This window comes from Coccinella septempunctata, chromosome 7 (assembly GCF_907165205.1).
Source record: "Coccinella septempunctata chromosome 7, icCocSept1.1, whole genome shotgun sequence".
In the NCBI taxonomy this organism is placed as follows: Eukaryota; Metazoa; Arthropoda; class Insecta; order Coleoptera; family Coccinellidae; genus Coccinella; species Coccinella septempunctata.
This window is the reverse complement of record NC_058195.1, coordinates 27,362,220-27,375,618: the sequence shown is the minus strand read 5'-3', so window position 1 is coordinate 27,375,618 and position 13,399 is coordinate 27,362,220. Positions and strand designations below refer to the sequence as shown.

Genomic DNA, 13,399 nt, shown 5'->3' with positions numbered 1-13,399 from the left:
CGACTCACTCTCAGCCTCCCTTATCCAATGTGCACCATCATCATGCCTGCCATCCTCACTCCATATTTTTTCCCAGGTAGATCGCATGTGGTCCTTTGTTGGGTACTCTTTCTTAGATGTTGTGGTCGTTGTGGTCGATGTTTCTAGCATGCGGTAAAACTCCTTTGGGTTTCTGTAATATAGTTGGTTGTTCCTGTATCTGTTTACCCTCTCATTATATCTTTTGAGCCGGTTTCCTAACGCTTTCACTCTCTGTTTTAGGATATCACATTCCAAGGTTAATTTCTCTTTCAGTTGATCTCTTCTGATCTTCAAATCCGACGCTATGCGTAGTGCTTTTTTGCTGACCTTTCTTGACGGTGATGCAGTATTTAGGTAAGTGTAGATCGTGCCTAATCTTTTTCTGATATTAGTTATTTTTCTTTCTAGGCGGTTCTTCCAAGGCGGCTCCTTTTCAACCTTCATCTCTGGTTTCGTCCCTTTGAGGCTTTTGTTGTTTTCCTCACACACCGTTATAGCTCCAGCGTACACACAATCTACGATCTCCTCAAGCGTCGAGTCGTTTCTCAGCTGTGTGCTTATTATCATATTTGTCCTTTCCACGCTTTCTTGGATCTTATCGCAGGTCGCTTTGCTTGAGTCAGTTTCCTTCTTTCGACAATTAATTCCGAAGGAAACTGTTTATCGTTATAAGTTTCCTTCAATGGAAAATGTGTCGATGATACAGATGTCTCTGTGAATATTCATTGTTGCGGCATATGTTTAAAAATCTAACATATTTTCAGTTGAAGATTGGTTCTCAGAGAATTTCTCCGATTGTTGGTTATCGAGTTTATTTTAATCGATTATTGGATACGCTGAGCGGATGTATACTCTGAGAATTGGTTGCATTATTATTAATTATTCATACTTGTACCTGTCTCTTCGAAGTAGAATAATTTCTTTATTGGATTTGGCAACACAAAATCTTCTTATCAATAAGCCCGCACAACACCACGTAAGTGATGAAAATTTATGACGAAATCGTTCTATCTAGATGAACAACTTTTTCAGAGGGTTTTTCCTTTCTGTGCTGTATTACATCTTCATCGACTTATTGTATTCACCGGCTATAAACTAATACAGTACCTGTTCCTAATTCGTCGACCTGAAGTTATCGAGGTTCATAGTAGTGAGGAAATTGGTGGAAGCCATCATTTACTATCCTTTTGTGGATCGATTCAGCTGTTCCCGAACGAAGAACTCAGTACCAAATCTTGAGCTTATTGAGCCGCAGAAAGGTCAGATCACTCCATTTATAAATTTCTTACGAAAACATCAGTTCGAATAACATAAGAAAAACTGTCAATATTTTTTTTTATTGTATGCATATCTAACTATCAGCGAATTATTATCTTGTTGCATTTGATATCTAATTGTAGATTTGTTTGTGAACTAAACGCTGGCGTGCGCACTTCAGTGTACAGGGCCTACCAGAAAAATTATATCGATACCGGATTCATTCAAATTAAATACACCAGATATTTATAACTTTTGTTTCGTGATTTCTTGTGCCTAATATCTAATTGTGAGAGTGATAACATTTCTATTTAAATCACGTGGCGTCCATTATACAAAAAGAGCTAGCTGGTGCTGACCTCTCCCTAATAAAAAAAAAATAACTGGTGATATTTAAATTGGCGCCCAACGTGGGGCCCTGCTCGATCTGATTTGATCTGACCGTGTATTTTAGTGAAAATTTTTTTTAAAGATTTTTCTGGATATTGTTTGATTCAGGTGCTTTTTGGCATTAGAATTTCTATTCTTCCTATCGTCAGGTTCAGCTGAATATTCGAGTAAAATTTTTTTTTTAGCTTTCATTTCATTTCGGAGTAATTAATAATTCGTAGCTCCTTCAGACGCTACATTCTCTTTAGGATATATTTTAGTATTTCTTATTTTGCTGGGAATAATTGGCCTCATCTCATATGTCCGATATTAAAATGAATATTAACCACCTACTAAAGGATGAACTTCAACATGAATTGTGTGTACGAGGTTTATCGTTCTCTGAGACAGCTACGGTTGAAACATTACGATCATGTTTGAGAAGTACTTTGAAACTTGAAACTATGAATCAATCGTTCAAATACCCGGATTATAATTTCGATGTTTCTAATGAATTAACGACCGTGAATATAAAATTAGAGGAACTTCGTAAAAGTCTGGCGATTGGTAAGGTTAGTAGAGATAATATCAGATCACGTTCTTTACACTTGGTCCGAAGATTGGATAGAATTCCGGAAGATAAGTTAGATGGCGAGAAAGATAAAACAAAAAGACAAACACTATCGGAGATACTTTTGCTTTTGGATTCTGTTGAAGCTGTTCCCACTAAGTCAGAGGCACTTCATGCTGAACTTGCCGGCCTCTTGCTATCAGCTGATGAACAATCGTCTGATTCCTCATCTGATCACTTAGATTTTGAAATTCCAAGAACTAATAAAATTTCATCTACCCCTGAAAGAACTCAATATTTCAAGAAATGCGATATTCAGAAATGGAATCTCAAGTTTTCTGGAGATTCAAAGGGTATGAGTGTGAATAACTTTTTGGAGAGAGTAGAGGAATTGAGAGTTGCTCGTGGTGTTGCTGAATCTCGTTTATTTGAGTCAGCAATAGATCTTTTTGACGGTAAAGCACTTTTATGGTATAGGTCAAATCGAGGTCGATTCTCTAGTTGGAAAGATTTAACGGACTTGTTGCTTAAGCATTATCAGCCGCCGGATTACAAGGCAAGGTTATTCAAAGATATTTTGTCGCGGACTCAGGATTCTTCCGAGGGTATAATTGAATATGTTTCATGTATGAGAGGTATGTTTCGACGTTATGGTGATGTGGCCGAGGATATCCAGTTGAATATAATCGTTCGAAATTTGTCCCCATTTTATTCAACTCAACTTTCGTCTGTTACTAATTTGCAGTAGCTAGAGGATGAATGTTTGAAACTAGAAGTCAAGAAGTATCGAGCTGATACTTATGTACCCCCTTCACGTCGTAGACAGAATTATGTTGATGCTGATTTTGCATTTGTTTCTACATCGGGAAGTTATGAGGAACCTTCTTTCTCTGCAGTAGAGAGTAAAACTTGTTGGAATTGCCAGAAGATTGGTCATGTTCGACAGGACTGTACAGAGCCAAGGAAGTTGTTCTGCTATAGATGTGGTGAGAATGGTGTTACAGTTCGAAATTGTTCTAAATGTAGTAGAAAGTCTGATAGGTCGGGAAACGGCCGAAGGGGAAAATAGATTGCCGCAAATTTTCCTCTGTTGATTCAGAAGCGGTAAATCGAAACAAAATTATTTTAGATTATATAATTTCTCATGTTGATAACGATTGTCGCCCTTATTTGGAAGTAGATGTTTTGGGTAGATCAATCATTGGGTTATTAGATTCTGGTGCAACTCAAACTCTGGTAGGTTCTGAGGGTTACAATTTTTTATTGAATTTAGGTTTAAAATTAACCCCTCGTAAATCGTCTTGTACTGTGGCAAACGGGCAGTCTTGCGACAGTATTGGGTATGTGAAAACTCCGATAAGCCTTAAGGGAAAGTTATGTTGGATTAACGTATTGGTGATTCCTTCACTAAGTCATTTTCTAATTTTTGGGGTAGATTTTTGGGTTAGGATGGAAATTATACCGTGTCTGAAGGATGATGTTTGGCATTTTGCAAAGAGATCGGACATAGCTTCAATTTCACCTGTTGTCGAAGATGATTTTTTGACTGATGTTCAGATGGATGCTTTGAATGAGCTATTAGAAGCTAAATTCAAGTTGATGGGGGACGGTCTAGGTTGTACATCTGTTGAAAAACATAAAATTGAGATTTTGCCAGGCACTGTTCCTATTAAACAGAGGTGGTATCCTGTTTCACCATTCAAGCAGAAAATAATAAATGACGAAATAGATTCTTTGATCAATTTGGGTATCATTGAACCATCAAGGAGTCCTTGGTCTTCTCCTGTGTGTCTAGTACCAAAAAAAGATAATACATATAGGCTTTGCATCGATTATAGACGATTGAATGCGGTTACAAAAAAGGATGCCTATCCACTGCCTTATATGTCTGATATTTTGGACAAATTGAGGGACGCTAAGTGTTTGAGTTCATTGGATATCAGGTCTGCTTTTTATCAGGTCGAGGTGGAGGAATCGTCTCGCGAGTTTACAGCTTTCACTGTCCCAGGTCATGGACTCTATCAATTCAGAAGATTACCATTTGGCTTGACTAACTCAGGTGCAACTTTTCAGAGAGCGATTGATAAGGCCTTGGGAGCTGATTTGCAACCCTACGTCTTATGGTACCAGGATGATATAATTGTCATTTCCAAAGATTTCGAAACCCATTTGATGATTTTGGAAAAGGTTTTCGATAGACTAATTTTGGCGGGTTTGGTTGTAAGGAAGGAAAAATGTAAATTTTGCCTACCACAGCTGAAATATCTGGGATTCGTTGTGGATAGACATGGATTGCGAACTGATCCTGATAAGGTCGAGGCAATTTTAAGTATACCAACTCCTCAGAATGTTAAAGAACTTCGTCGTTTTATTGGTACTGCCTCTTGGTATAGACGCTTTGTTCCAGATTTCTCTATTATCATGGAGCCATTAACTCAACTCACTAAGCGTAACGCAAAATGGGTTTGGTCGAATAATTGTGAGGAGGCTCCTTTCGGGAGCCTGTTAATCTCGGTATCCCTGGCCTTTCTTGGGGGGAGACTCCGCTATATAATTGCAATATTCTATTGAAGATTTTGGTAGTTTTCTTCAATTGAGGGCTTGGTTGTTCCCGAGTCTCTTGAATGTTCTCCTCAACATCGGTGTAGTCATCAGCTAACATTGGTATGTGTGGTTTGCAGCTTCGCTCTATGTCCTCCAGTTCCACACTTGAAAACTTCTCGGCTTGAAGAATCCATCTGATCCTGTTCGAGAGCAAGGTAGGATACAACAACCTGGCTGGGTTGATCTCATTCCAGGTTGTAGTGATAATCTCTCGATAAGTTCTATCGGTTCTCTGTTGAAGATCTCTGGCTATGAAATGAACTCTCATCAAGAGGATATTCTCCTCGTTAGTCCATCGAGTCCTCCCATCTCTTCTTGGAGAATTAGCGGGACGGGTCCTTAACCTATCCAAGCTGATGCTTCTCCTCAATCTTCTCGGATTCCGAACTGGGCTTACGGTGCCATCTCGGGGGGCTGCGCCGCTTGCCCCACAGCTTACCCCATCAGGCTCTTCCTCCGGACGGCTCCGAAGAGGGCCAGCCCGCTGCCCTCTACCGCCCTGGTGCATACTTCTAGTGATAGGAGCAACTTTTTCATCAGTTCCCAGGCTGCTGACCTTAGGAACTGGGTGACTCGGGTACGCGGGGCCGTCAATCCCCGAAAGCTTACTCTTCCCTGCGTATTATATATATATATATATATATATATATATATATATATATATATATATATATATATATATATATATATATATATATATATATATATATATATATATATATATATATATATATATATATATATATATATATATATATATATATATATATATATATATATATATATATATATATATATATATATATATATATATATATATAAGTAAATCAGTGAATGAAAAGGAATCGACAACTTACCTTACATCTGGGTACCTGTTTCCCGAGACTGAAGGCCGAATTCTAGCAGTGCAGGACCAGGTTGTTGGCACTAGAGCTTTCCTAAAGCGCATCGCGGGGCAGAACTTACCGACCGATCAATGCAGGAGATGCAACCAGGCTACTGAACATCAGTGGCGGATTTACCATAGAGGCTAAGTAGGCTGCAGCCTATGGCGGCAGATTTCAGAGGGCGGCTAATTTTGGGACAATTTTGCTTGCACTAATTATAGAAACTGAAATACTTGTATTTCATAGATATTTTAATATCTATTAATATCTATTAATATCTTAACATCTGATTTTTGCTAATTATAAAAAAAAAACTGACCAAGTAGTGCATCATTACTATTTTCCTGTTCCACTCTTATTTTGGCCGCTTTGGACTCTATACTGAAATTTCGTGAAGTTGAAAAATTTTGGTGTAACCAGATTCTGAATCGTTGGGATGCGTTTCTTCGGTTCCTACGAAAACACAATTCAAGAAATGTTTGTCCAGAAGTTCGTATCTATGGCTCTATTGCCTCTATTTACAAGGTGAGCAAAATTCGTTGTCTACTGAGGGGATCTCGAGAACTATCAGAGCAAGAAGAAAACGGATGACACATTATCGAGCTCTTTTTTCATGACCAATCCAATTCTGAAAAGAGAACTAGATTTTGAGTTATAATCAAAAATTGGGATTTTGACGAATTCGAAAAGTTCTCATAGCTTTTCTGTGTTTGAAGTTACATATCTGAAACTTACTTTCTTAGTCACTTTTATACGTAGATTCTACTGACAGAATCTTCTTTTCCAATTCAAAAATTACAAATTCAATTTAAAAAAACGAAAGTTCGCCTGATGTTTCGAAATGAAAAAAAATTTGGTGCTAGTCAGTGGATTCTACGTAAAAAAGGTTCTGTAGGAGGTTCAAGTTTCAGATCTGTAACTTCAAAGACAAAAAAGTTATGAGAACTTTTCGAAATCGTCAAAATTTCATTTTTTGCTAATAACTCAAAATCGGTTTTCACCATTCTTTGTTTTTCTGAGCTCGAAAATGTGTCATCCGTTTTCTTTCAGCTGCCATAGTTCTCGAGTTTCCCTCAGTAGATAAAGAATTTTGCCCACCCTGTATACACCATCGACTTATTGTTCGGGTGAGAGAAGCTTTTTTTGCTTGAAAAAGGTGAAAAGTTAGGTACCTAAGAACCACATTGAGCCAAGAAAAGCTGAACGCTTTGGCTCTTTCGTGTATAAAGTCTTAACTAAACAAAATTTCGCAGAAAGATATTTTAACAGCGGGTTTCATAAAACTTTGATTGTGCGATCAACGCTTGATTTCTAAAACGAAATCAATGAAACTTTTTCATTGCTGAATATATTGAACAAATAGCAATTGAGAATAATTTAATGGACGTATGAACATAATTTGATACGAGAATGATATTATGAATGATCATGACTGAATTATCGATTGAAAACAAATTGACGTCTTCTGTTGATCAATCAAGCGTTGATTTCCTGATCAAGCTTTATGAAACCCGAGGTGAGACTTTTATGATTTACGTTCCTATTTTATTGTCATCGTCAGTTAGATTGTGGCGATATAATACATATAATAATATGAATAGTAGGAAAGGTCTTTTCTTTTTTGTGTCCCTGCTTAGTTACAGCCCCCTGAAGATGGCGTCCGAAAAGCAGTTTTTGTTTTTTTTTATTGAATATCAATGAACTTTCCTGTATTAAATCAAGCAGATATTTTATACGGACGGGAAGGCATCAAAAAAATTTTGGTTCTGTTCGTCTATGATAGAAAGGAGTAGAAAAATCCATCCCTGATCCTTGCTTCACAAGAAACTTTTTCGATATTCATATCTTATAATGAAAAATTAATTTTGGATAACTTAATCCATTCTCAAAAAATCATCTTGAGATTTTTGTCACATATACTCATCAAGATGATTGTGTGCACAAACGCAGAAATATTCGATATGCACTTTGTTGACGGTCTTTTTTTTTTCGTGAATTTTCCCAAGAAACTACAAGAGACCTTATTTATTAGGAATGGATCAACCTATCCAAAATCAATCTTTTATTTTGAAATACGGATTTGGAAAAAAGTTTCTTGCGGAACAATGTTTAGGGGTAGCTTTTTCTAGCACTTTCAATCATAGAGGAACAGCACCGAGATTTTCTACCCCCCATAAAATATCTGCTTGATTTCGTTCTTGTCAGTTTTTCGATTCGCAAGAAAAAAATTGAAAACTGCTTTTCGGGCTATAACTAAGCAGGAGGACTCAGAAAAGAAAATTGCATATTAAAGGTCCACCCTATTTTCTGACGAAGAATCACCCCCTTAATTTTTTTGCAACGATTTCTATGGACCATGTAACCATGTATATATGCTGTGCCATACTTAATGATAATAAATTTCTTCTTTTCGTTTGATATAGAATTTATCTATTCTATTTTGAACTGTGTGCCCAACAAAAATGATCAAGTTTACTGAATGTCTACCACTGTGTGACTAATATCAATTAATATATCCATTACTTTACCTTATTAGAAGTCTATGACTAAATTTTCTTTCAGTCAGAAATAAACGTTCTATTTCTTGTGAAATCTCAACTTAATCTTTGCGTTGTAAATATGATCTGGAAACTCGGACACATCGATTCCCTAGGTCACAATAATTATGAGTTGTTATTAGGACCAACGTGTACAAATACCAGAGACATTTTCACTGACACAAAAATTGTCATTAATATTTTGAACTAAATAATTATGGTAAGGGCGGCAAAATTTGAATAGCCTACTGGCGGCAAATATGTAAATCCGCCACTGCTGAACATATCCAACATATTACCTCCTCTTGCCCCATATTGGCTCCAAGAGAATACCTGGAACGTCACAACGCAGTTTGTAAGATATACCACCAGGCAATCGGAAGATCCATTGGATTAATAAAGGATATAGTTCAAAATCATACTTACCTGCCAAGTGAGGTTCTGGAGAACGATAGATACAAGCTGTACTGGGACACATCAATAATAACCGATAGGCCGGTACAGCACAACAGACCCGATATCGTCCTGTTGGATCGTGAAAAGAGTGAGGTCAAGATCATCGATGTAACAATCCCCGCGGATGATAATATGGAGAGAGCGTACACCGATAAACTTACCAAGTATCATGACCTTGCATTTGAGATGAAGGAGATATATAGGCTAAAAACAACATCTGTCATCCCCCTAATTCTGTCTGTGAATGGGTTGGTCGAATCACATCTACCGGAAAACACCCTAAGGCTAGGACTCGAAGAGAAACTCGTCAGCCTAGCTCAAAAGGAAGTCATCCTGGGAACGGCCAGAACAGTGAGGAAGTTCCTGACAAGCCTGTGAGAGTATCTTGGCATCTGTGCTCGGCACTCTCACTTACCAACCCGTGTAGGCGGTGAAAAAAAAAAAAATATATATATATATATATATATATATATATATACTTTTGATATAGAGCATTACAATCTTGAACATGTTTCGCATATTTGTGGCCACAAATATGCGAAAAATTCTACAGCCCTAAAGAAACATGAAATAGCAAGAAACCATAGTTTCGACTTCGATAATTTTCAGATCCTACACAGAGAAACCAACAACAAAATAAGGACTTTTTTGGAAATGATATATATTCAAAAAGAAAAAAACTCTATAAACGACAGAACCGACCTAAAGAATTTATCAAAAATTTACCATAGTATCCTTAAATAAAATAAAACTTGTATTGAGATGACATCTGTGATTCTAAACGTAAAACATAATCAAAGTGAAATAATAACTTTCAATACCATATTTATTTATTCATACAAGCACACAGATGGCATCTCATGTGATCAATTGGAAAACTAGGTGGTCAAAAATGAAATAATAACAAATTCAAATTGACAGATTCAATGTATTTCGTAATTTTATTGTAAATGAATTGATAATTTGTAGATTACAGATAAAAACAGTAAGTTAATGTGCCCGTGATGAAGAATTATGACTGATTTTAAATGTATTTTTAGATGTAAATGTCCCAGCCAAACCTATTTCATAATCTTGAAAAAGGCTTATATACGCCGAAACATATGTCGATTACAAGTTATAAAATCTGAATACCTGAAGTTTTATTGTGCTCTAAACCCAAGAAAATTGCACCTAAAATATATAAAATATAGCACAAGAAAAATTTTACCTATTGTATATATATATATATATATATATATATATATATATATATATATATATATATATATATACCCCCCTATACGCAGGGGGGTAAATGCCTTCGTGGACTGACGGCCACGCGTACCCGAGTCACCCAGCTTCCAAGGTTAGCAGCCTGGAAACTGATGTAACTAAAGCTCCTATCACTAGAAGTGTGAATAAGGGCGGTGGAGGGCAGCGGGCTGGCCCTCTTCGGAGCCGTCCGGAGGTAGAGCCCGATGGGGTCAGCTGTGGGGCGAGCGGCACAGCCCCCCGAGATGGCACCGTAAGCCCAATTTCGAATACCTCAAGAAGACTGAGAAGAAGTATCAGCTTGGATGGAATCAGAAGCCGTCCCGCTGAACTTCCAAGGCGAGATGGGAGAACGCGCTGGACGAAGGAGGAGAATATCCTCATAATGCGTGTTCATTTCATAGCAAAAGAGCTTCAAGGAACAACAAATAGAACGTACCGGGAAATACTAACCACCACTTGGAATGAAATAAATCCAAGTAAGCTATCATACCCGAATTTGCTATCGAACAGAGTAAGATGGATTCTTCAAGAGGAGAAGTTCTCGAGTGTCGAGCTCGAAGAAATTAAGAGAAGTACAAGACCTTTTGCTCCACCACCCAAAAATGAGACCAGAAACTCAGAGGAATTACCACCAGAGCCTCAAATTCCAATAAGACCTCAAGTGGGAAAGACAGAGCGAGTGTTCCATAAAAATAAGCTGATGTACACAAAGGTCCCACCCGAACTTAGACCAAAAATTCCGAGACTGCAAGGATCACGTAGAATCATTGAGAGCGTAGAGAAAGTAAATGCGATCATAAAATCTGAAATAAAGTACAACTCAACCCTCGAAGATGTCCTAGACTATGTGTACGCCGGTGCGATAACTGTATGCGAGGAGAACGACATCAGGATAAATCACACACAGCCAAAGCCAGCAGAAAATAGAACACCACCGTGGAAGATCCGACTGGAAGGAAAAATAACGAACATTAGAAAAAAGATAGGAAAAATACATACTTACCTCAATACCAGTTCGCCAACCAGGAAAATGGCCAAAAAGATCGCAAAAATTGCATCGGAGCACCACATCAGGAACACCAATGAACAGTTCAAGGAGCAACTCACTGTAGTAAATGACATCCTAAAACAAAAAGCCAAAGCGTTAGGAAACCGAATAAAAAGATACAATGAGAGAGTCACCCGCTATAAAAACAATCAGTTGTACTATAAAAATCAGAAACAATTCTACAGGCAACTTGAAGGAATAAAGAAAACCGAGGAAGAATTTCCGACACCCGAAAGCATGCACAAAACGTGGGAAAAAATCTGGAGCAGCAGCGGAGAACATAATGATGAAGCTTCCTGGATACGGGAAGCAGAGGCAGAATCAGACAAATACAACATGGAACAGATAAACATCACAGAAAACGATATAAAAACCGCACTAAAGAAAACCAACAACTGGTCTGCACCGGGACCTGATGCGGTTCACAATTACTGGTGGAAGTATTTCGACTCTACCCACAAAAGACTAGCTGAAATATTCCAGAGAGCACTAACAGACCCAACATGTATACCAGAAACCTGCACACTCGGAATCAGCCATATGATCCCCAAGGGAGCTAAGAACGGAGACCCCACCAACTACAGACCAATCACATGCCTGCCGGTAATCTATAAAATACTGACAGGAATAGTGACACAAAAGATCTGGGACCATGTGGCTAAGAACAGCATATTGGCCCGGGAACAAAACGGATGCCGGAGGGATGTGAAAGGATGCAAAGAGTTGCTGATCATTGACTCCCTAATAACAAAACAGGCAAAGAAAAAATTGCGGAGCCTTTCCATGGCATGGATTGACTACAAGAAAGCCTTCGACTCAATACCACACTCTTGGCTACTAAAGACATTGGAGCTATATGGAGTGTCGGAGGCTGTGGTCAATCTGCTGAAACACCTCATGGGAACATGGAGGACAAAATTACACGTTAACACCAACGAGGGCGACTACACGACAGCCGAAATCAAAATCAAAAGAGGACTCTTCCAGGGCGACAAATTGAGCACTCTATGGTTCTGTCTAGCGATAAACCACCTCAGCATATTATTAAATAGGTCAAGATATGGATATATAGTAGAAAAGAGGAATAACATCAAGATCAACCACCAACTGTATATCGACGACCTGAAACTGTACGCAGCAAATGAAGATCAACTGCTGAGACAGCTCAAGATTGTCGCATCCTTCACTGAAACCATAAAAATGGAAATGGGCCTGGACAAATGTGCGGTGCTGCACATGAAAAGGGGGAAACTGATAAGTGGAGAAGCGATGTTGGTGCAGGATGAATTGCAAATACAAAGATTAGGCCCGAGAGAGACTTATAAATACCTGGGAATCCAGCAGGGACTAGAAATAAATACCGCTGAAACAAAAACAGCCTTCAAAAATAAATTGATAAGCAGAATAAAAAAAATCTTGCAAAGCAAATTGAATGCCAAGCCGACATTCACATCCATAAGCACGTGGGCAATTCCATGCCTCTCCTATTCATTTGGCATTGTTAAGTGGTCCACTACAGACCTCAAGGCAATAGACACTCAAATAAGAGTACTATTAACTAAATATGGCATGCACCACCCCAATGCATCCACCAACAGGTTATATATACCTAGGAAAGATGGAGGGAGAGGACTGGAGAATGTTGAAATCACGCACCACAGAGTAGTAAAGGAAATGCGAGAGTACTTTAAATCCAAAAACTCACCTTTCTTCAGGACACTATGCGAAGAGGATAACAACATCACGGCATTAAATCTGGCCTCAAGAAATCTCCCAGCGGAACCCCCTAACATCAGCGAGTTGTCCGAGATCTGGCATGGAAAAGCACTCCACGGAAGATACCCCAATGCCCTAAAAAGAAACAGAATTGACAAAGAAAGATCTGTGAAGTACCTCAAAGCAGGTTACCTGTTCCCGGAGACAGAAGGCAGGTTGGCGGCCATCCAAGATCAAGTGGTTCCCACAAGAGCATATCAGAAAAATATTTTGAACAAAAACTTACCATCAGACAAATGTCGGAAGTGTTCACAGGCGGCGGAGACGATACAGCACGTCACGTCGTCCTGCCCAATCCTTGCTCCTAGGGAATATACGGACCGCCACAATGCCATGGCAAAGGCATACCACCAGGCCATTGCCTTAAAAAAGGGTTAATTAAACAACAGAAAAAGATCCATGAATACATACCCAAGGAAATCCTAGAGAATGATGAGGTAAAACTGTACTGGGACCATCCGCTCATCACTGATAGACCCATCCCCCACAATCGTCCAGACATTGTGTTGATCCTGAAAACAGAAAAGAAATTAATTATAATAGACATCACTGTCCCGGCAGATGACAACGCTGAACGAGCATACACGGAGAAGATACTAAAGTACCACGATTTGGC

The 13,399-nt window shown here is 38.5% G+C and overlaps 2 protein-coding genes across 2 annotated transcripts; both read left to right on the top strand.

The window, feature by feature from the left end:
* Positions 1-873: 873 nt before the first annotated feature.
* On the top strand, positions 874-3,061 carry LOC123317019. The gene is made up of 2 exons (XM_044903367.1): positions 874-997; positions 1,054-3,061. The coding sequence occupies exon 2, from the start codon at positions 1,968-1,970 to the stop codon at positions 2,964-2,966; it is 999 nt and encodes a 332-aa protein (XP_044759302.1). The 5' UTR covers positions 874-997; positions 1,054-1,967; the 3' UTR covers positions 2,967-3,061.
* Positions 3,062-9,999: 6,938 nt separating this feature from the next.
* On the top strand, positions 10,000-13,161 carry LOC123317686. The gene is made up of 2 exons (XM_044904294.1): positions 10,000-12,278; positions 12,723-13,161. The coding sequence occupies exons 1-2, from the start codon at positions 10,000-10,002 to the stop codon at positions 13,159-13,161; spliced, it is 2,718 nt and encodes a 905-aa protein (XP_044760229.1).
* The last annotated feature ends 238 nt before the right edge of the window (positions 13,162-13,399 follow it).